Source organism: Megalobrama amblycephala, linkage group LG14 (genome assembly GCF_018812025.1).
Source record: "Megalobrama amblycephala isolate DHTTF-2021 linkage group LG14, ASM1881202v1, whole genome shotgun sequence".
In the NCBI taxonomy this organism is placed as follows: Eukaryota; Metazoa; Chordata; class Actinopteri; order Cypriniformes; family Xenocyprididae; genus Megalobrama; species Megalobrama amblycephala.
Genome location: NC_063057.1, coordinates 4602718 through 4624039, shown reverse-complemented (window position 1 = coordinate 4624039; position 21322 = coordinate 4602718). Strand labels below are relative to the sequence as shown.

General features: G+C 39.1%; 2 protein-coding genes across 2 annotated transcripts; one reads left to right on the top strand and one right to left on the bottom strand.

The window, feature by feature from the left end:
* Positions 1-561: 561 nt before the first annotated feature.
* ccdc3a (coiled-coil domain containing 3a) lies at positions 562-19512 on the top strand. The gene is made up of 5 exons (XM_048155183.1): positions 562-687; positions 800-915; positions 11477-12144; positions 13554-13728; positions 18646-19512. The coding sequence occupies exons 3-5, from the start codon at positions 11777-11779 to the stop codon at positions 18931-18933; spliced, it is 831 nt and encodes a 276-aa protein (XP_048011140.1). The 5' UTR covers positions 562-687; positions 800-915; positions 11477-11776; the 3' UTR covers positions 18934-19512.
* On the bottom strand, positions 1222-9615 carry optn (optineurin). The gene is made up of 14 exons (XM_048155182.1): positions 9398-9615; positions 6512-6673; positions 6224-6417; positions 5992-6138; positions 5841-5905; positions 4174-4284; positions 4008-4086; positions 3723-3838; positions 3187-3336; positions 2989-3073; positions 2558-2713; positions 2289-2431; positions 2122-2207; positions 1222-2022 (listed from the first exon to the last, which is right to left on the bottom strand). Exons 2-14 carry the CDS (start codon positions 6642-6644, stop codon positions 1916-1918), a joined length of 1572 nt encoding a protein of 523 aa, XP_048011139.1. The 5' UTR covers positions 6645-6673; positions 9398-9615; the 3' UTR covers positions 1222-1915.
* Positions 19513-21322: the final 1810 nt, after the last annotated feature.

Genomic DNA, 21322 nt, shown 5'->3' with positions numbered 1-21322 from the left:
ACTTTTTAATAAAATGCTTTTAATGTATTTACTAAAAAAATGTATTGCATTAATAAACTAATAAAGCCATAAATCAAAAAACTAGATTTAGTGTGAATTGAAAAGCAGAGGCAAATGCTTGATTCATAATCACCTTTCATTCTCAAATGTTTGTGCCATATTAGCCACACTCCTCTTTCTGCACATGGATTTATTTCCCACTTGCAGCAAGTGATAAATTCCCTCATTAAAGTGCATATCACACATTTTATACTTGTAAATATTAGGCCTAGCATTTTGCACTCGTTTTTATGATACAGAACGGGTAGTGCATAGGCCTACCTAAGTAAGTGCATCCCTAAATGATAAGCCAACTACTAAAAAGGTCTCTTGGTTGAATCAAAAACGTGAATGTGAATGAGGACTGTCAAGCTCCAAAAACACCATAAAAATGTGTCAGTATAGCATACTATATAATACTATATTTAAAATATTCTGCAGCCATATTGTATTTATATGTAAGACAAAAAGTAAGCCATTTTTTACATAAATCATGGCGCTACTTGGCACGTTCATAAGAATCGCGGCGATGTCATGAATGAATCGCGCGAGTCGAATCGTTTTAAATGATTCACTCACGATTCGGACAGCAGCGGTTAAAAGCTCTCAGGAGTTGAAGCTCATCAGTGATTAACGACTTTAATTGAGGTTTGTTCGTAACATAAATCTATATTATGACTTAATAACGATATTAACATAGCGGACGAATCGTATCAGATCACTTTTATGATACTTTTGTAATGTTTTTTGTCATTTTTAGCTTGGCAGCCTCATTCACTTTCATTACATCGATAAGAGGAGAGATCATTACATACTGTGTATCAACATGTACTTTTGTCTTTAACGGAAGATAACCATACGCATTTCGACAGGAAGGTGAGTAAATGACAGCAAAATTATCATTTTTTATTGTAAAAGTCCTTTAATATGCATTGCAACGCTAAGATTAATATGCAACGTAGCCTACTGCAGGGCCATACTACAGTAGTCAACATTTGAAGTGGATCAAGAAAGTTAATCAAAGTTGTCCTAAGAACTAAGATGTCCTAAGAAGAAGGTTTTAGGACAACTTTGATGAAAGGTTTCGATCCACTTCAAATGTTGACTACTATATTTTCCCAAAATATCATCAAGAGCACATTACTGATAAAGTGATGTTGTGACAAAGACAAAACATCTTTATGAATTCAGAGAAGCATTTATTAGATTTAGGTAGGTGTTAACAGACAGACACAGTTCTATTCAAAGTAACCCCAAATCTTACTAACTCACTAACCATGCTTATCAAACAGGATAAAGTGCTTTAACAGTTAAACAGATCCAACAAATAATAATAATAATAAAAAAACATTATCTGTTGATCTCTGCCTGTATAATGTTGGGCATTGAGAGTATAATGAAAATATAATTAACCACTAACTAACTAAGGCTTCAAGTTTTTAAAATAAATGATTCTCTCAACAAATTCTATCTCAAACAAAAATATTTTTGCAATGCATAATGTATTTAGCCCACAACAGATTAATATATTTTTGTGTAATATATGCCACATTGATTGCCCACCTGCAACATAATATACTTTTTCGTAATAGTTGACATAGATAAATTGTCCTAAAGCAGCTTAAATGAATGTTTGTTATATATGGCGTATTTAGATCAAATCCAACCAGTCAGAACCAAAGCTGCACATTAAGTCCTCACCCACGACCATTAACATCTATTGATCTGAAACCATCCACACTGATAATGTACAGTATTTTTAGGCTGCAGGGTTTATAGACCTGTGTTATTGAAGCATTATGGTGCTTGAAGTTAAAGCTATTAAACCACTCATTCACATATAGGGGGGATCTGGTATGGTTATTAGGCAACAGGCTCAGATGATGCAATCCATGATGTGGATCTGCAGAGAGTCCAGGTCAGGTAGGACTTCCCCACATTTGGGACAAGCATGTTCTGGAATATTCTGCTGCTGCCAATCGCCTGAGGAAGAAAGAGGTCTATGTAAATTGTCCTCTCGCTGTCCAGTTTTAAAGGTACAGTAGCACAAATGTGTACAATAAGGTAAGGGACTATTTCTACCTCCTTGCAGATGGTGTGGAGATGCGGGGCCTTGTGGATTGGCCCCACGTGGCACATGTCTCCTTTGCATCTCACTCATGGAATGCCTGAAGCATGAAAAAAAATCTGGTTTCACTTTGCACAGATGTCACATGTAAGAGGGTAAGTGTTTGAAGTTCACAACGTACCTGCCAAGTGATTCCATCTCCTCCTGAAGTTGGCTGTTCTGTTTCTTCACATACTCCAGTTGAGTGGCCAAACGCTCTTTCTCCTCGTGAATCTTCTCCCGAGCTGCTCTTTCAGCGTAGAAGTCAGAGGAATATATCTCTGCCTGTATGTGTACACAAAAAAAACATAATAATTACTTAAAAAAATAAAGAGTGGAAGGATACAGTTTTTCCTTTAATATTAATGACATGACGGCCAGTCAGCCATGTCACCGTACAATCATTTGTACCTGAGCCTGGAAAACAGAGATAGTTTCTAGTTCCTTTTCCTTCTGGAAGATTTCCATCTTCATTTCATCAATCTTCAGCTGTTTGTCTGCCAGTGCCTTTTCAGCCGTAGCAAACCTGGTTTGGAGGTCATCGTACTCTTCCCGTGATACACTACCCTGATATCACACACATACACAATGAGATAAGAAAGATGAATAACACTCAGAATACAAAATGAACTGTATGTAAATAAAAATATTTTAAGTTACTTAATACCAAAAATGATTAGAGTATTTGTAATTAAAAGTTAAACCTAAATAATAGCATCTGGTGAAATGTGAAAATAAATGTAAGGCTGAAGTTTTACATTTTTCTAAAGTAAATGGGAGCTCCCATGCAAAAGTCTCCATTACAGATTGAGTTTGATACTTAATCCATAATGATTTTGTACCTCTTTCTTCTTCTTTTCCTCTTGAAGCTCATTGTAGTCTTCAAACAGCTTGGTGTAGGCATCTTTCAGCTGGTTTAGGTTGTTCCTGGCCAAGAAAGATAAGAGGCGACGTGATTATTATGAAAACATCGAGATAACACCTGCAATCGACTTGGGGCTATATTTCCCCTGTGCAACTCAGTTAAAAAATGCACTCACTTCTCATCCTGAGTTTTCTTCTGTTCCAGTTTAATAGCAGCCTGGAGACTTTCCATCTGAACCTTCAGACTGTCGTTCTCAGCCTGGACCTTCTGTTTCTCTCCGAGCTGAGTCTTTAAGGTGCCCAGATCTTGCTCCAAATCCCTACACCTGCAGAGAGAGCAGGAGATTGGAGAGCTAAGAAACACTGTAGACCCCGTAAAGCTTCAAGTTTAAGTTATGCTGTGTGATAATTTGTGCACTGTGATTCTAGGTTAAATTAAATTACTGGATACATATAAACCTCTTGAGCCCTTTTGTTGTTATCATACTCTTTGGGAGCTTTGGGTCATTGTCTTGTTGCATCTAACAACAGGCTATTAAACTTTAGGTGACCTTACATATTAAAATTAGATTTGCACTCCCAGAAAGTTTGAAAGCAGTGTATGATAAGCAATTTAGTCTCAATTGCATATGTTTAATGGTTAGAAAAAAATAAACATATATCGTGATTGTTTTAATCAAAAAAAGATGCATATGACACTGTTAAAACTGACCTGTCTTGCAGGTTTCTTTTCATGTTCTCAGCATCATCTAGTTTGATCTGAGCTTGTTTCAATTCATTACAGAGCTTCAACAACTGATCCTCCAGATTCTTCACCTCAGCGCTTGACTGACAAAAACAAACATACACAAAATTGGTTGCTTCCTCAAATTAAATGTAAACTTAAAGTTGTTGCCACATTTCAAACAAGACTGTGCTCAAAGACCACAGCCACGTGGATGTAGCATTTACTTAAAAAAATGCTATATGGATTGCTATAAAAGCCTGATTGTCCTACGTTGATTTCAGTTGCACAGGGGAGAGACGTCTGTGCGCTGCTGTCAGCGTGATCCAGTCTGTTCTCTAACTCTGCAATTCTGCAAATACACACATACGTATACAATAAAAGAAGCTGTAACACCTTAAGTTCTGTTTCTGAGAGGGTATGTGAAATTGTGGCCTACCTTCCACGTGCCTCCTGGAACGCTAGCTGCAGTCTCTCCTTCGCATCAGTCTCTGCTCTGAGGGAGTGAAGCAGCTGCCTCACTGTCTGTTCCTCCGACTCAGCCTTTGGCCTGTGTACGCACATATATGTGCTTAGTTATCAAAATGAGGACCTACTATATGCTTCTATTGTCTTTTATATAATTTATCCAGACTAGCGATGACCCTTTCCTTAAAGGGCTAGTTCACCCAAAAATGAAAATTCTGTCATTAATCACTCACCGTCATGTAGCTCCAAACCTGTAAGTCTTTCGTTCATCTTCAGAACACAATTGAAGATCTTTTTAATGAAATCCGAGAGCTTTCTGACCCTCAATTGACAGTTCACGCACGCACAAAAAAAAGCAATTTAACACTTTATTTACAAAATATTAATCTCCAACTCACGTTTTCGTGTCAACACAACACGCATGAGTCATGGTGCTCTCGTGAACGTGCGTTGGAGATTCAGATTTTAAAAATAAAGTGATAAATTATGGGTTTTTTTGTGCAAACAAAGCACTCACATTGCTTCATAAAACTGAGGTTAAACCACTGGTGTTGCAAGGATTACTTTAATGATGTCTTTAGTACCTTTCTGGGCCTTGAAAGTGATAGTTGCGTACAAGCAATCTATGGAGGGACAGAAATCTCTCAAATTTCATTAAAAAGGTCTTCATTTGCATTCCAAAGATGAACCAAAGTCTTACTGGTTTGGAACGACATGAGGGTGAGTAATTTACAGAATTTTCATTTTTTGGTGAACTAACCCTTTAACCCTTAAAGAAATTGATAAATGTTTTAAAAAAGTATTTGTTCATACTGTATTTGTTAATGAATCAGTTTTTCAGTTTAAGATGGAATGTCACCAAAAGTGGTTTTGTCAGATCTAGCTCACAAACTAAAAAATTGGTGAATGTAGTGTAGCATTTAAAGGTCCCGTTTTTTGTGGTTTTTTGAAGCTTTGATTGTGTTTATAGTGTGCAATATAACATGTGTTCATGTTTCGCGTGTAAAAAAACACAGTATTTTTCACATAATTTACTTATCTGTATACCGCTGTTTCCACTGTCATAAAAACGGCTGATTCCTTGTTCTATGAAGACCCTCCTTCAGAAATACGTAACGAGTTCTGATTGTGCCAGCGGCTCCTGTGTTGTGATTCGACAGCAGCTTAGTGAACCTTGCCCGGAAAGGTCACGCCTCTTACCATAACATTGAGAAGCAAGCGCTCAGTGTTATTGTAAACATGTCTTTAATTTTACCCTATCAATTTGAGCCGGAATCAGACCCGGTGATTGGACTGCGGGATGAAAATAACAGCGTTTCCACGACATGGCGACAAACACACTCTACAAACGCAACTCTTGTGTATTCCTGTGGGCGGAGGTTAGTCAAAAAACTGTTTTAGTGACGTCATTAAAGAAGGAAGTAGAGGGATGTAGTCCAAACTGGCCGTTCGATGTAGGTGACTTCTGTTAAATAAAATATCTCGCTTGGCATTGAACTTTGAGCTTTAAAATTTTACATATTTTATTTATACTCTAACAACAACATTACACACTAACTAAAGTTTGAAACATGGGATCACGAAGAACAGGACCTTTAAATGAAAATTGCAGTATGATTTCCATTTCGCAGTGCTTACATGCAGAAAGCAGATGAGTCCATTTGTGTATCAGGTAAATCTCTGGTCACTTTTAAATCATCTTCCTGTGCAAGAAAGTACAGAGAGTGACAAATTGAGCAACATCCTGTCCCTTCATTGTGTTTGTGTGTGTGTGTATGTGCATACTTACAGCTATCCTAATCTCAATGAAGGAGTCTCTAGGTGAACCTTGTCCCATTTTGAGCTGGAGTTCGGAGTTCAATGCTACCAGATCATTCTTCTCAGCCTGTAGACGACCAATCTGTCCCCTCAGTGCCTCCAGTTCAGTGTGTAAACACTACGGCAGATATTTAACTTTAGTCTATTTAAAATTGATTATATACTTCTTGATGGTGTAATTCATCGTGTCCATCTTGGCTCACCTCGGCTCCACTTTTTTCCAGCTCTTCCACTCGTTTCTTCAGCATCTCGTTATCTGCATCCACAGTAGTCAGTCTGGTTTTGGCCTCCTCTAATCGTTGCTCCAGAAAGTCTCTCTCCTCCTTTTGCTTCTCCTTCCATGCAGACAGACCCTCAAATCTCTCCTTCATTGACAAGTTGGTCTGTTTCAGCGCCTCTATTGATACACACAATGACATTGGAATGTTGTGCATGACATTCAATATGTGTACTGTTGGTGTGCTTCCAGGAAGAGGGGGTTTAAATCTCACCTTTCAGCTCTCTGTTCTCTTTGATCAGGGTGTTCATTTGCTGGAGGGTCTCCTCTAAACTGCCCACATTCCCCGGGCCAGACCCGCGTGGGTGACTGATGTCCCCGTTCATCATTGATGAACCAGATGCCATGTTTGCGGTGTCTGTTGAGCTAGGGTGTGCTGTGTTATGAAATACCACAACATGACTTAGTCATAAGAATGGCACTCAAATGTGCAATCATCAGCACACAATGAAAAGTGAAACTTAGGCTGAACTAGTCTCAGCCTCAAATGTCACAAACCGTTGCCTGAACGTCTGATGCATATGGCACACTTAACTGGAAACACTTCAGGAGTTTCTAAGTCATCATCAGGTTGGTTGAATTATACAGGATGCTGCGTTCTTTAATGGTTCCTCTAGAAACAAATGCCTTGATGCTAAACCCCCTCATGGAAGAAGAACGCCGTCATGTTTACAAGCGCTTACCAGGATCAACTAAACGCTGGATTTCCAGAAGTATGTGAAGTTCGCGGCTCCACTGTTGCAGTAAACTTACACAACACGCTTGAATTAATAATTTATAGATGCACGCCGGTCTGTTATTGCAGGGACACCAACTTTACATATTCACACCCCTAAACATGACGCGGAACAAAACGAACTCTGGTTGCGTTACATGTCAGTCAAATGTCTTCTTAGGTGGTCCTTGGCCAATGAAAGCTGCGATAGAGTCCAGACCTTCTGCCGTCAGTCTGAATGTCTGGTAACCAGGGGCGGAGCCAGGGGGTGGCCGTGGCCACCCTTGGCCTAAGCTTGGCCACCCCTTTGGCCACCCCGCTCACAACTGCTGTTTCTGTCTACTTTTTTTGATAACAAGAATTGCGTTTATTTAAACGCAGAACCGTCTCTTTAAGACCACAAAAAACGGTAGACTTTTCAGACGCGCACTCCAACTTCGCCTCAGTGCCAGGGGCAAATCAAACACAAATGATACAGGTGCCAAATGAGCTTCAGCAGAACAGCAGTGAACAGCGAACAATAACATTATAGCTTACGTAAATGTTTATCAGCTGGTGGGTTGCAAGACCGCGCACTTTTCAATCACGCACAAATATGGCACGCTGTATATTACTCACTATAAAGCGCAAAAGAAACTACGAGCACGCAATGTCTCTGGACTAAAATATTCTAATATATGCGAGATCACAAATTATAAGGCACAAGCTGATATGTAATTTTTTTAATACATAAATAAATGTGAGAACTGCATTTGTATGCTAATTTTGTTAATTTATAAAGTACAAACAAAAATATCACATTTAAATGCACAATTAATTTTACATTATGGCATTTATGTGCTGTTGACTTCTGCTTCCTTGTCAGCAAATGGAAATTCAAAAGGGAACACTTTTTTTTTTTTCTTTGTACTGAGTTTAATTTGGGTATGATATGAACTGTTGCAATTATTTATTTTGACAATATAGAAAGTTAAACATTTAGTGTTTACTCTTTTGGTTACTTTTTGAAACAGACAAACTCAGAATTGTTGAAGTTCATTGATTATACATAAAATTAAATGAAGGTTGAATAATCTTTAAACTACAGTATGTAGTTATCTGCATGTCTCATCCATGGAGATGCAACAATGGAGAACAAGCTATTGGGGGTTTTGAGAACCAGAACTGACTGAACAAGTTGAAATTTAGCTATAATGTGAGCCCCTGTATTAATATGCCTGCAAGTGAGGAATGATTACAACAACAACAACAAAAAAGGTCAAATTCACTCAGCATTCCATGATCTAATTCACTATCTCAATTACAATTAAGTACAAATTAACTGTATTCAGTTGTGTTGTAAGCACAGTCCAGTACATTATAGTCAGACTCATTTTTATATTGAAATTATAGATATTTCGGTGCCACCCCGGACTGGTTGCTGGCCCCTGCCTGGCCACTCCTATGAAAAAATCCTGGCTCCGCCACTGCTGGTAACGTGAGACTAAGCGTATATTCTAGGCGAATATATGCTTTAGCATAACTATAAAAAGGAAATATGATTAAAGTGTAAAAATAAAAAGTGAAAAATGTAATGCATTTCATATGCACCAAAACTATTGTTTTAATCAAAAATCTTTTTTCTTTCAACAACTAATAGGACAGTATATGATGCACAGACCTTGTATTCATTCCTTATACGAATGATCTGGCGAAAAATGTTGTGCAGTGTCTTAAAAAAACAGTACTTTGTATTTAATATACTACACAATGTATATGCAATGATTTAATGACTATTTTACAATTTATGCGTCATTACTAGAATGCTCAAAATACAACTAGTTCAACAAAAAATGAAAAGTCATATCTTATCAGTTGATCCAAATGACAAAAACCCTGAACTATTCGATGACGAATCGAACTGATAATGATAAGGTTCTCGAGTCACACTGTTTCACTTGTTTGGAGGATTGTCTGTGAGTAATGGTTTCAATTTCGTTCTGTACATACAGAAAGCTACCGTATGGCTTCAAACGACTTCATTTGAGATTTAACTGACATGAGTTTGAGTAGATTATGACAGTCATTTCTGGCAGAACTTCAACATCTCATTGCTTGAACTTGTGAAAAACGCACATTATGTATGAGTGGTAAGCTGTTTTACTTTGGTTTCCACATAGGATTGGACGTTAATCTAAATGCTGACTGTTCTCACCAGATACGTTTCACAAGACACCCAATAGTGACGATAAAAACGAACGTTAACGAGGACATTTGCAGTAGAAATGAACCAACACGCGTTAATCTCCGCCCTAATATGTCTCATAAGTGCGCAACACATTAATACACTTTTTAAAGATGTAAAGTTAAATAACTCGCTATATTTAAGAGCATAATGATACTCACCAAGCGTTGACTTCTTGTGTACACCAACTTGTTTTGAGAAATGCTCCGTTTCCTGATGCAGACGTCAGTGCGGCGCGATGAGCGCACAGATCTGGGATCCAGCAGGATTGGTCTGTATATAGTAAGCGTTATAAAGGTCAGTGTCTATCCTCTGTCATAGGGCTCTACTCTGTAAGACTGCCTCCATTCACTGCACTGAACCAGCTGACGGTGATGTCAGGACGCGGCCCGGGATTTCCCTGCGTTTGTCCTGCTGAGGTCATATGACGCACTCCGAACTGGGGCAAACGGAGGGGCTTTTCGACACCCATATTATGATTCGAGTATGAGAGTCATAATTTCCTATTTATATGATGACAATAAATGTCGTAGGCGAAGAAACAGACTTGCTTTTTCCTTCCATATACTGCAGGTTATTTATGGGTTTGGCATAAAACAATTCACTATATCAATAACAACAGCTGCAATAATAGGCTACACATCATCATAATTATTATAATTAAGAGTTGAGTTGCCTGTAATGTAAGGACTTTGTTGATACACTAGATGGAGCCAGTGAGACAGAGATGAACAACATCTAAGTAATGTAGGCTACATGCATTCAAAACTAAAGGCATCTTTACACAGCTGAGTTAAGGCTGCTTTGTGCCTGCTCAAAATTCTGTGCAAAGACGCAATGCTGCATAAAAGTCAGACTAAATTATGCCTGTTCTGACCCACCTCAACCCCTAGTATAGTAATATGCAGGTAAAATTGTTGTGTAAATGGGTCATTGACGGATAAGTGTAAAAAACATAATTGAGATATAATTAAGTTTTATTAAGTGATAACAATGAGATTATGTGATTTTTATTATTTTTTATTATTAAAATTTAAAATTTGTCACCAAAAAGTCATTCGGTTTAGCCAAAATTTCGGTTTTACCGAATGACACTTTTGGTTATACCGTATGATGATATTTTCAAACAATACTAACAGGTTGCTATCTAGCTAGCTAGCAAGCAAAAGGACAATCAAACATTTTATATTAAGTACAAGATTTTATATAATTAAAAATTTTCCATGTTTTATAGCGGTTGTACAGAATGACCTGATGTTTCGGGACATGCATATGATCAAGTGATATTTTCAAATAGTTAAGAGAGAGTTAGTTTGCTTCATGACCATGTGGTCCTTTGCAGGTGTCTGAATGATGTCACATCCTGTCACATGATACTGACCACATGACTTGATCCAGAATGGTCCCTTTATATTGGTTACTCCAAATGACATCAATGAAATTCATTTTTCTGGACGTTCTTTCTCATAACAAAGCAACGGCTTCTACACATAATTTTAATACCATTTTGCACTATGTTGATATATGATGTCATAAAATCATGCCAGAATAAAAAATACATACATTTATTACATTTAAAGATATTTTAATCACAAATGAAATGGCTGTGTTGGCCTTTGGATGGTTAAACCGAATGACCTTTTGACGCTTCAAAATCTTTAAAATACCTTTATATGTAGCAAAATATAATTAAAAACCTTTTGGACTCTATAAAAGAGATCTAGTTTTACTACCTTACATACTTTGGATGTCATATCTTTGTTTTTATTATTATTATTATTAAGGCCTTTGGACAAAAAAATGACCCATTATGCATTTATGCCACCTCTGAGCAGCATTAAACAGTCTGTGTAAAGACACCTAATTTCCACTTCAGAAGTGCTTCTGTGCCGCCTTTGGAGTGTAAATTTGGCAAAATTTAGCATTTTGAGCAGTGCATGATTTTAACACCTTTATTAGGCTATTTGTGGGGGGAAATCTAAAGAGAAACACTATTTTAAACAAGATTTTCAGTTTCAAAGATAGTTTACACAGACAACTCTGTGCCTGCTCAAAATTCAGTGTAAAGATGCATAAATAAAATACATAATAAAATACATTTTTTCATCACTGAAAAGTCAAGGGCCCATAAACATACACTATTTCCTAATCTATAAAATGTATTTTTCTTCAGAGCAGTTTTGGTGAAAGTGAATTCTCATTGGCAGTGATCTGTCTATGTCTGTGTATAATCAATAAAGGCAACAAAACGAGACCAAATAGTGTCCAGGAATGTAGCAGTGAGGCTGGAGGATGCAGCGCGTCTATTGGCTGGTTAAACTCCAGCGCGTCCGATTGGCCTGAGACGAACTTTGGGGTGATGGATCGAGGAGGAGCAGGACGTGGGAACTCTTACTTGTGAACCTACATTAGTCTGAACAGGTCGGGACTATGTGAACTGACCCCGGGCCGCTGCATGGGTGCCTTCACTGCATTGCCTATCCACTGAACCCGTGAACGAGCAATTTTTACGCGTGGGTATATTTACTGGCACGGGAAGCATGCACCTTGCGCTTCTGCTAACGCTGGGTTTCGGGTTCGCGTTTGCATGCCAGCTACCCAGCGAGTGGCGACCCCTCAGCGAGGGCTGTCGGGCTGAACTCGCCGAGATCATCGTGTACGCGAAGGTATTGGCCATCCACGAGGAGCCGTACGCGTCCAGTCTGTACAACTACCTGCCGTACCAGAAACACGAGCGCGCAGAGGACGCGCTGCTGTACGCGGCGGAGGTGGAGTTGCTATGCGACCAGGCGTGGGGCAGCATGCTGGAGGTGCCCGCGGGCTCGCGCCTCAACCTCACGGGACTCGGGTACTTCAGCTGTCAGTCACACACCGTGATGGAAAACAACTCCTACATATTCTTCCTCAGGTGGGTTCACTTCTGTTTGGAAACAAAGAACCAGTTGTTATTCTGAACTTCAGTTGGAAAAAAAAAACAATTTCCGCTATCGATTCTCGAACGTGTATTCTTCCACCTGAAATACTTTGTTAATATTTGATTTTCTGAACTACTGATCAGCACAGTACTGCTACTCAATGGCTCTCATGAGCCGGTTCTTTTAGTGAATCAAAATACACAGCGCGACCAGTGTAGCCGAAACGAATGACTCTTATGAACCGGTTCTTTTTAGTGAATCAAATGCGACCACAATGAACGATTCTTATGAGCCGGTTCTTTTTAATTAATCAGAAACATACAGCGGCACCAGCGTAGACCGATTTCCGAACGATTGACTCGAACAGGTTCTACTTAAAGGGATAGTTCATCCAAAAATGAAAATTTGATGTTTATCTTCTTACCCCCAGGGCATTCAAGATGTAGGTGACTTGAATGCCCTGAAAAATGATGATTTTTAACTCCAACCGTTGCGGTCTGTCAGCTGTATAATTCGTGTCAATAGGAACTCCATCTATAAGAGTCAAAAAACATGCACAGACAAATCCAAATTAAACTCTGTGGCTCGTGACGACACATTAATGTCCTAAGATACGAAACGATCGGTTTGTGCGAGAAACCAAATAGTATACAATTTTTTACCTCTAAAACACCACTATGTCCAACTGCCCTCCACATCCGGTTAGTGAGGTCTGAACACGCTCTGACAAGGGAAGTGATGTTTCGCACTCATTGAAGCAAAGCGCGAGACATCAGTTCTGTCAGCAGAACGAGTTTTTTGACCTCACTAATCTGATGCTGAACACAGTTGGACATAGTGGTGTTTTAGAGGTAAAAAATTATATAAATACTGTTCGTTTTCTCACAGAAACCGATTGTTTCGTGTCTTAGGACATCAGTGTGTCGTCATGAGCCGCAGAGTTTAATTTGGATTTGTCTGTGCATGTTTATTGACTCTTATAAATTGTGTTACCATTGACACTCATTATACGGCTGACAGATGGCAACGGTTGGAGTTAAAAATCATCATTTGTGTTCTACTGAAGAAACAAAGTCGCCTACATCTTGAATGCCCAGGGGGTAAGCAGATAAACATCAAATTTTCATTTTTGGCTGAACTATCCCTTTAAGAATCGGGCCGGTTATTGAATCATTCAACTCACATGCTCAACTGCAAGTTCTTTTATTCCGACTTGAACTGTTAAAATATACATGATATTAAAAAAATACATTTAATGTAGAGATGTTTTTTCAATTTGTTTTAGTATTTAAATTATTTTTTTGTCATTTTAATATAATTTAAAAATATATATATTTTAACTAGCCAATAAGACATCCTCATAAGTGCAGTATATGCAAACATTTGTGTGTATCTTATACAGAATGGATGAAAACTACAACATCCTCCCTCATGGAGTTAACTTCCAGGACGCCATATTCCCTGACACACTGGATAACAGACGACTGTTTTCCAGCCTCTTCCAGTTCTCAAACTGCTCTGGCGGACAGACGGTGCACAACTTTAATAGTGATTGGGAGAGCCAGGAAGACAGCAGGGTACGACACCAATAAACACACACACACACAGATGGGCTCAATATGCATTAGAGTGGCAGAGATAAATCACGTACTGAACGATGTAGAATTAACATTGGCATGCAGAAAACTGTATATCTTGTCAAGACAAGAGAATTGAAATCCATAAATCTGCTAAAGGTGAACATCAGTATGTGTACGTGAGCTTTGCATCATTACAGGCAGACGTTCAGAGTGTGTTCTGTTTTGAAACGACTCTGTTGTAAATTCAAGACGCTCGTAAATGGCCTTTTTTTGAAGACAGGAGTGTCTGCATGCACAAATGCATTATTTTTACCTGAGCTTTAACAGTCAAACAGCAGCCAGTTTCCATTCCAGTGGTACTGAGCGTGATTTCACCAAGTACAACATGTTCCTGGATCATCATCTTTGTTGATCCTGCTACAACATTCAAGTCAACCAATCAGATTTGAGGGACAAGTTTACAGTTTATGTCAACCAGGGTTAGGTGCTTCTACATCAGTGTTATTCACCTAATTTCCCTCTGATTTTAGGGATATCTTATGGGTAGGGTTAGGTTTAGGAGTAGGGATAGGGTTAAAATAATATTTTTGGACAGCAATGTTGTTCTAGGATCAACAAAATATATTGAACACAGAACATGTCTCACGGCTACCTACACTAACGTCTGAAGACAACACGACTGCTTCAATAATGAATCGAGGAATCTGGTTGGCTGCTGCCAAAAACTTGTGACACAGGAAGTGAGAATAATATGAAAGTAACATGTTCAGGTTCTCATGGGTAAATGGTTCATACGCCACATACTTAGCCACACAAGTCCCTTTCTTTGGTGGTCTTTGTATTGACGACTGTGACTGTTCATCACGGTAGGAGGCTGAGGTAATTCAAGAGTTCATTCGGCTCGATAGAGGCCGGATTAAAGACCTCCCAGCTAGAGCTGCCCTACCTTACACACATACACACACTCACAGACAGCCTATCCCACCTAAACACACATCTGCCACTGAAAATAAAGCTGAGATGGAAAATAAAAAGATGGAGAAAGAGTGAGGGGGACGTCAGCTGGACATGTGGACATCCTCTTGGGGAAACGGCAGTGGGTTTTGAAAGGAAAAATAAATCGTGTTTGATGTGGACGGTTCGATGCAGAAGGGGAGGAATGTCAGGGGTCCTCAGAGGTTGTGGTAGGGCTTGGGAGGATGTGTGGATGTACACACACACACAGAGTATCAAGTGGTGGCAAATATGTTTGCCTTGATGAGATTAGCCTGCTGTACATTCAGACACATCAAACACACAGCCGCTCATTAGTCGGACGGTGGTCTGCTGTCTAGAGAGAAGGGTTTATATTCAGACAAACACAATGAACTGCCTGAATGTACAGATAAATAGTCACTTCAACTAACCGAAAACAGTCATCAGCTCAGGGTTGACAGTTTTAGATTTATTGAGTGTTATGTACCAACAGAGAAAATGAAAAAGTAAACCAGTGGGAATCTGCCTTTCTCCCTCTTACTCCTTCACCGTGAACGTGGAAAGGCGCGTTCGGCGAGTCTTGTGGACTTTATTTTCAAATTCTCAAATCGCTTGCACATGCGCCATTGTACATGAACCGTCTGCGTGGGCTGCGTCCAGAATCGCATACTCTCTTGAGTAGGTTCTTATTTTGAATAAGCAACTACTTCACAACTGCTAAAAAAGTGTGTCCTGTATAGTATTAGTGTGTGTAGTATGAATGTAATCCGGGCGTACTACATTCGCCATGTTGTCGATATCATGTGACCTACCAGCGTCAGTTGCGTTGCTTCACTGTCATTTATAAATCCTCTCCCGTGTCCATGTGGGATAGTAAAGTGTCCATCGTATACACACTTCAGAATCTCGCCAGAAGTACTTATCTGGGTACCTTTTACCTACTCTTTTATGAGTACTGTGAATTCAGACATACATCATGTTTTTTCGCCATCTATCCGCCTGATGACGCAAATTACATTGTGCGGCTGAAGTATACTTTGGGCTTACGCGTACACGAGGATCAGTGTACAGTGCACGTGACGTCAATTCCGACTTGTACGCGCAGGTTGCACATGCACATTTGATTTTTTTTGTAGTAATTAGTTTATCCACAAGGTGGCAACCGTGCCCTGGGGGTGTCAATTCACAAGGTAGTCAAAAATTGCATAAACAGAACAGACCAGAACGCATGCAAGCTACAGCAACGATTGAGGCTTACACAGACAAAAGATTGTGCGAAGAGGTTAGAAAGTACCCTCATTTGTACAACTCTAGCATGAAATAATGCAAAGATATTTACATGGGTTGTAACTCGTGGCAAGAGATTGCTCAAAACTGTATGTGTCGAATGCGTGTGTATGTCTACGAGTCAAATGAAGAGTACTTCGCAAGGCTGTGCACTGAAGAATATCCATGGCTTAAGCCATCAGAAGTGTGTTCATGCATGTCTATGTTAAAGGCAGTGACCTGAGGAGGTGCAGAGTTTCTCTAACAGATGTCCACTGTGCTAAACAGATGTGACAGTCGGTCTTTCTATATGCAATAAAGGAATATTTGGGTTCGAAACAATTTAATTTCTGTTAACTGCATCTTTTCTGAACCCTAAACATTTTTTTTTAAAATACTTACAATTATTCAAGTATTACAGAGAAGACAAACAGGGACACTTCACTAATCACCTCTGTATAGAAAGAGTAGACACAGCGGTGAGAAAAGATAAAGATAATGATGGTGTGTGCTGCAGGAACAGGTGGGGGTGATTATCAGGCCCAGGAACCTCAGAAAGATAATGAGAGCTGTTTTACACAGGAGCTTTCCTGTGGGAAAAGGATTGAGGCTGCCTGAGGGACTTTGTGCTCTTGTGACTGTAGCCAGTGTGTCTGTTGGTTATGTCACCCCCTGCTTCCTGTACCATCCATCTTAAACATCCATTATACTCATTAAACTCTAATCTGATTCATACAAATGCAAAAAACACCATTGCATTTGTTATGCAGTACAGTGTCTGAATGCATAATGTATTTCATCAAATATCATGTATGGATTCTGAAGAGCTTGGGTAAAACTTGCTCTGTCTGTCTCTCTTTCTCTCATGGTGTCCCTCAGGGTTCAGTGCTGGGACCACTGCTTTTTATCATTTACAGCAGGGGTGGGGAACGTTGATCCTGGAGGGCCATTGTCCTGCAGACTGCTCTCCACAAAACCAAATACCTCTTTACCCCCATCTGCCCTTACCTCCTGTATACAAGCTATTAGTAACTGGATGTCATTCAATCGTCTCAAACTCAGTGGAAATAAAAGCAAGGTTCTCCTCATTGGTTCAAAGACCACAATCTCCAAAACCCAACCATTCACTTTATCAGTTGATGGCTCTCTGATTCAGGTCCTTATTCATACATTGGTCACTTCCCGCATTGACTATTGCAACGCCCTCCTCATTGGCATCCCAAATAACTTCTCCTCGGATTGTCACCTGTACCAGATCAACGGACCACATCGCACCCCTTCTCACTCAGCTCCATTGGCTTCCTGTTCCCTACCGGATCAATTACAAAATTCTTTTGTTAACTACATAGCCTCTATGTCTAAACCCAAATGTTTGCCCAAACTTCTCTCATTGTGTTTGTCTGCATTCTTGTCTCATTTTCTTTTCTACAAACACTCTCTATTGTTACAGATGACTCACTGACCACCACATCTGGGTCTAGTTTGGGTCTGAAAGCAAAGCAGGCTATGTTTGGCTCTTGTGGTTGTAAATACACATTAAAAAGAAATCTTATATAAAATTGCATCGCTAAATAGCTGTTTACATAGTTTTACAAGCAAAAGCACAAACATAAGGTCTTGTTAATGAGTAGAGATGTTTATTTTAGCATGTGTGTTGTTTTAGGTGTGTTGGTGTCCACCTGTCTGTCTCTGGGTGTCATGTAGTTTGGAGGAGCTGTCGTTTGGATAGTGCTGCTGTTGTTACAGCAGTGGGTGTTTTGTTTGGACAGTAGGACACAACAACAATCATTCCCATCATGCCTTATTTCTCTGCATGCTCTTCTGTCCAGGATAGCTTTTAAAAGTGCACAAACATATTACATAAACTTATACTACAGTTCACAGGGGATGCATTAAATTGATCAAAAGTGACAGTAAAGACAGTAAAGACATTCATAATGTTACAAAAGATTTCAGTTAAATGCTGTTCTTTTGACTTTCTATTGATAAAAAACTGTTTTCAGCATTGGTAATAATAAGAAATATTTCTTGAGCAGCATTTCTGAAGGATCACGTGACACTGAAGGCTGGAGTAATGATGCTGAAAATTCAGCTTTGCATCACACAAATAAATTACTTTTTAAAACGCATTGTCATTGCTTGAACAGACTGAAATTTAAGTCATTATTCACTGAAAAATGATTATTGAACTTCACAGCATCTGTCTCCATTCATTTTCATAATAATTTGTGTTCACAGTCAGCATCATTTTTTTGTGCAATTATCTCATGTGGCGACCTCTGACATCACGTAACACTTAGATTTGGCTCTTTACAATAGGGATTTAGACCTTTCCGCTGTTCAGGGAGAACATGCAGCCTCCCGTCGCTCAAATACACACAGACGCGGCCATGCAATCTCACACGCTCCACATGCACACACACGCTCAGCATGCCTCGACTTGTGTCTACCGTGGGCATGACAGCATGTCACTTTTCAACTGCCTCCATCATACACACACGCTGGCATGTGTCGGGGCCCAGAAAAGAAAGGCAGAGCTCAACAGGAAATAATAAGGCTGACCGAGGCTGGAAATGATGTCATGTTGCATGTTGACCTTGATTCCACTGGGTCAGGTTATCAATGCATGGACAGACCCCCCGAGTGACCGTCTCTCTCTCTTTTTCCTTTCAGCTGCTGTGTTCGTCCGTGCAGAAGGTGTTGTTCGAGGAGGAGGAACGGGTTGGACAGCTCCAGGAGCGTGTGGCTGAGCTGGAGAGGAAGAATGAACAGTTAAAAGAACGAGTGGGGAAACTGAGGCATTCTCTGAGGAAAGCCCGGAGGATGTCCCGCCGCGCAGAGCGGGAACGCCTGGAGCTCCGAGAGCTCCTGAAGACGGCAGAGAGACGTGCAGGACATCACCTCAATGCCATTCCACCCCAACACAGCCCTTCACGCCACAGATACACACATGGACTGTGAGCTCCAACACACAAACACCTTTACACACTGCAAATAGCGATTTTCTTACTCTGTGTTTTTGTCTTGTTTTCCAAAGTACAAATATCTTGACTTAAGAAGCAAGATGACGTTGAACAATTAGTCTTGTTTTCTGATAAATTCATCAAAATAAAAGTGATTTATGCTAAAATTGAGAAAAATATCTACTGGAGAAAACAAGACAAATACACTGGAGTAAGAAAATCACTTTTTGCAGTGCATTGACTCATACAGACTGCAGGGCAGTCTTCAAATCAAATATATTTGAATTTTTTGTTCTCTCCACGGCAATTAATTCAGCTCCACATGCTTGATGTAAACTAAAAATGTTTTGTACATAATTTTCATGTTGACACTGATCAAGTAAGCTTAAACTTGATATGCTTTTTAAAGAAATTTAAGATTAAAAAAAGAACAGCTTTTTCTGAACTGACTCTTACAAATGTCTTGTTAGTGTAACCTGATGTATTTGATCTAATTCTGTCATATAAAAAATATTTGTGACTTTTATTTTGAATTAAACCAACTAATTTAGATGTCGCCACATGTGGCACATTTAAACATGCTTTGCAGTGTATTACTTTACATACACCCCATAATCCCCATTGACATACACTGATACTCATAGTAACATTTGCTAGTTCATACACATTTTTTTTCATTCTACTGCTCTTCTTTTCCATTGTTTTTTGATGTAAACGCGCTACAGACAAACCCGTTTGACCGTCTTTTTTTATGTGTCATGCATGACGTGCGTTGTAAAAATACGGCGGTCAAGACATCAATTTCAAATTTTTACAAAACGTGTCTCTAGACCTTGCGTTTTTTTCTCGCTTTACTAATATGGAAGGCCAAAAGGTTCAAAAATGTGCATTTTAACACGTCGACAACATATGTATTTCATGCGTTAAATACGTGTTTTGTTAAATACATGTTGTAACACATATTTAACATGTAAAATACGCACGAAATACATGTATTTCACATATTGTTGACGTGTTAAAATTGTTGTTAAACGTGTTTTTGAACCTTTTGACCTTCCATACACTGACCTGCATCTCGCTTTTTAATCGCATTCTGTAATGGCCCCTTATAAGAAATGTAAGATACAAGTTGAAAATTGTTACAATATTCAGTGTTCGAGATGTAACAGGCAGCATGATAATATGTCATCATAATATTTGTATATTGAATTGTGATTGGTCTGTCTTTATTTTTAGTTTGTCTTTTATGTCACTGTACATCTTAAAATTCAAGTTTTAGCACAAAAAATGCAATTAGCTAATACTTCTGTGAAGTCTGAGACAGCTGATATTAGATTGTGCAGATGGATGGACAGAAGGAGTAAACCTGAGTATAAAACAAGTGTGTTTAGAGGGGGCGGCGCTCATTTGCCCTCTTAAAGAAACATTGGTGATTTTGATGCATTTACAATTATTCAATTAAACTTTTGAAAAAATATTTGTCTTAAAGTGAAGATCAAAATCAAACACTTTTTATCAAATCAAAATTTAAATCATACATCTAAAGTTAGACAGACTCTCATTTCCAAATGAGCTTAGGGCATATTGCAATGCAAAACGAACAAACAAAAAATGCTAAAAGAGCAAATATAGAAGACCCGTATACGTCACTCCACGTACACACACACTTCACAGAGTTACGTCAGAGGTAACTGTGAGGACACACACACGATCAGATACTGTGATTACACTGAATTACATTACATCTGATTCTTCCTTTCTGGAGTAGCTGATAGTAATGCATCACAGGTTCAGTTATCAAGCAGACGATCCAGTAACAGCTTTTCAGCAAATCCTCACTCATTGTCTGCTTTCATCTGCTGAGCAGATTGAGATAGAGCGTGGAGGAAGGGGAGAGAGAATGTGTTTAACATGTGTCTGTCTGAGTCCAATTCTGTGAAACTTTCTGCATTTGTACATTTTCAGAAAACATCACTTAGTATGATTTATAAGCTGTTTTCCTCATGGGGACCAAAAATGACTTAACCCTCAAACCTTTAAAGGGGTCTCATTAACCGAGGACCGGCCAAAATGTCTTCAATTTACTCTCTTTGTCCATATTCCCATGGTCGAAAACTCAAACCGGTCCTCACTGATAGTTGCAAAAGTGTACACACACACTCTCACATCATACACCCCCAATTCTTCCAGTAATGAAACTCTGCATGCATCATGCAGTTGAAAGAAATCTTAAATCTTTATAAAATGTTTCTCTTATTCCATATTACAGAGACCCAGCGGAGTCATATCACATGTGGAGGCGTTAGAGAGCATGCATCCTCTCTTTTGAACACACATTAAGGAGACGGTAGCTTTGATTTCAGCGGTTCTTGAATCTAGATAGCTGT

Bases quoted from the DNA above. Each gene is read 5' to 3' on its own strand.
- optn (XM_048155182.1), bottom strand. From the start codon at position 6,644: ATGGCATCTGGTTCATCAATGATGAACGGGGACATCAGTCACCCACGC. The intron at 4,285-5,840 runs GTAAGCACTGCG...GTGCGTACACAG, and splicing joins GACTCATCTGCTTTCTGCAT to GCCAAAGGCTGAGTCGGAGG. The intron at 2,432-2,557 runs GTACAAATGATT...GTACACATACAG, and splicing joins TCTCTGTTTTCCAGGCTCAG to GCAGAGATATATTCCTCTGA.
- ccdc3a (XM_048155183.1), top strand. From the start codon at position 11,777: ATGCACCTTGCGCTTCTGCTAACGCTGGGTTTCGGGTTCGCGTTTGCA. The intron at 12,145-13,553 runs GTGGGTTCACTT...TATCTTATACAG, and splicing joins TCCTACATATTCTTCCTCAG to AATGGATGAAAACTACAACA. The intron at 13,729-18,645 runs GTACGACACCAA...TTTTCCTTTCAG, and splicing joins AGAGCCAGGAAGACAGCAGG to CTGCTGTGTTCGTCCGTGCA.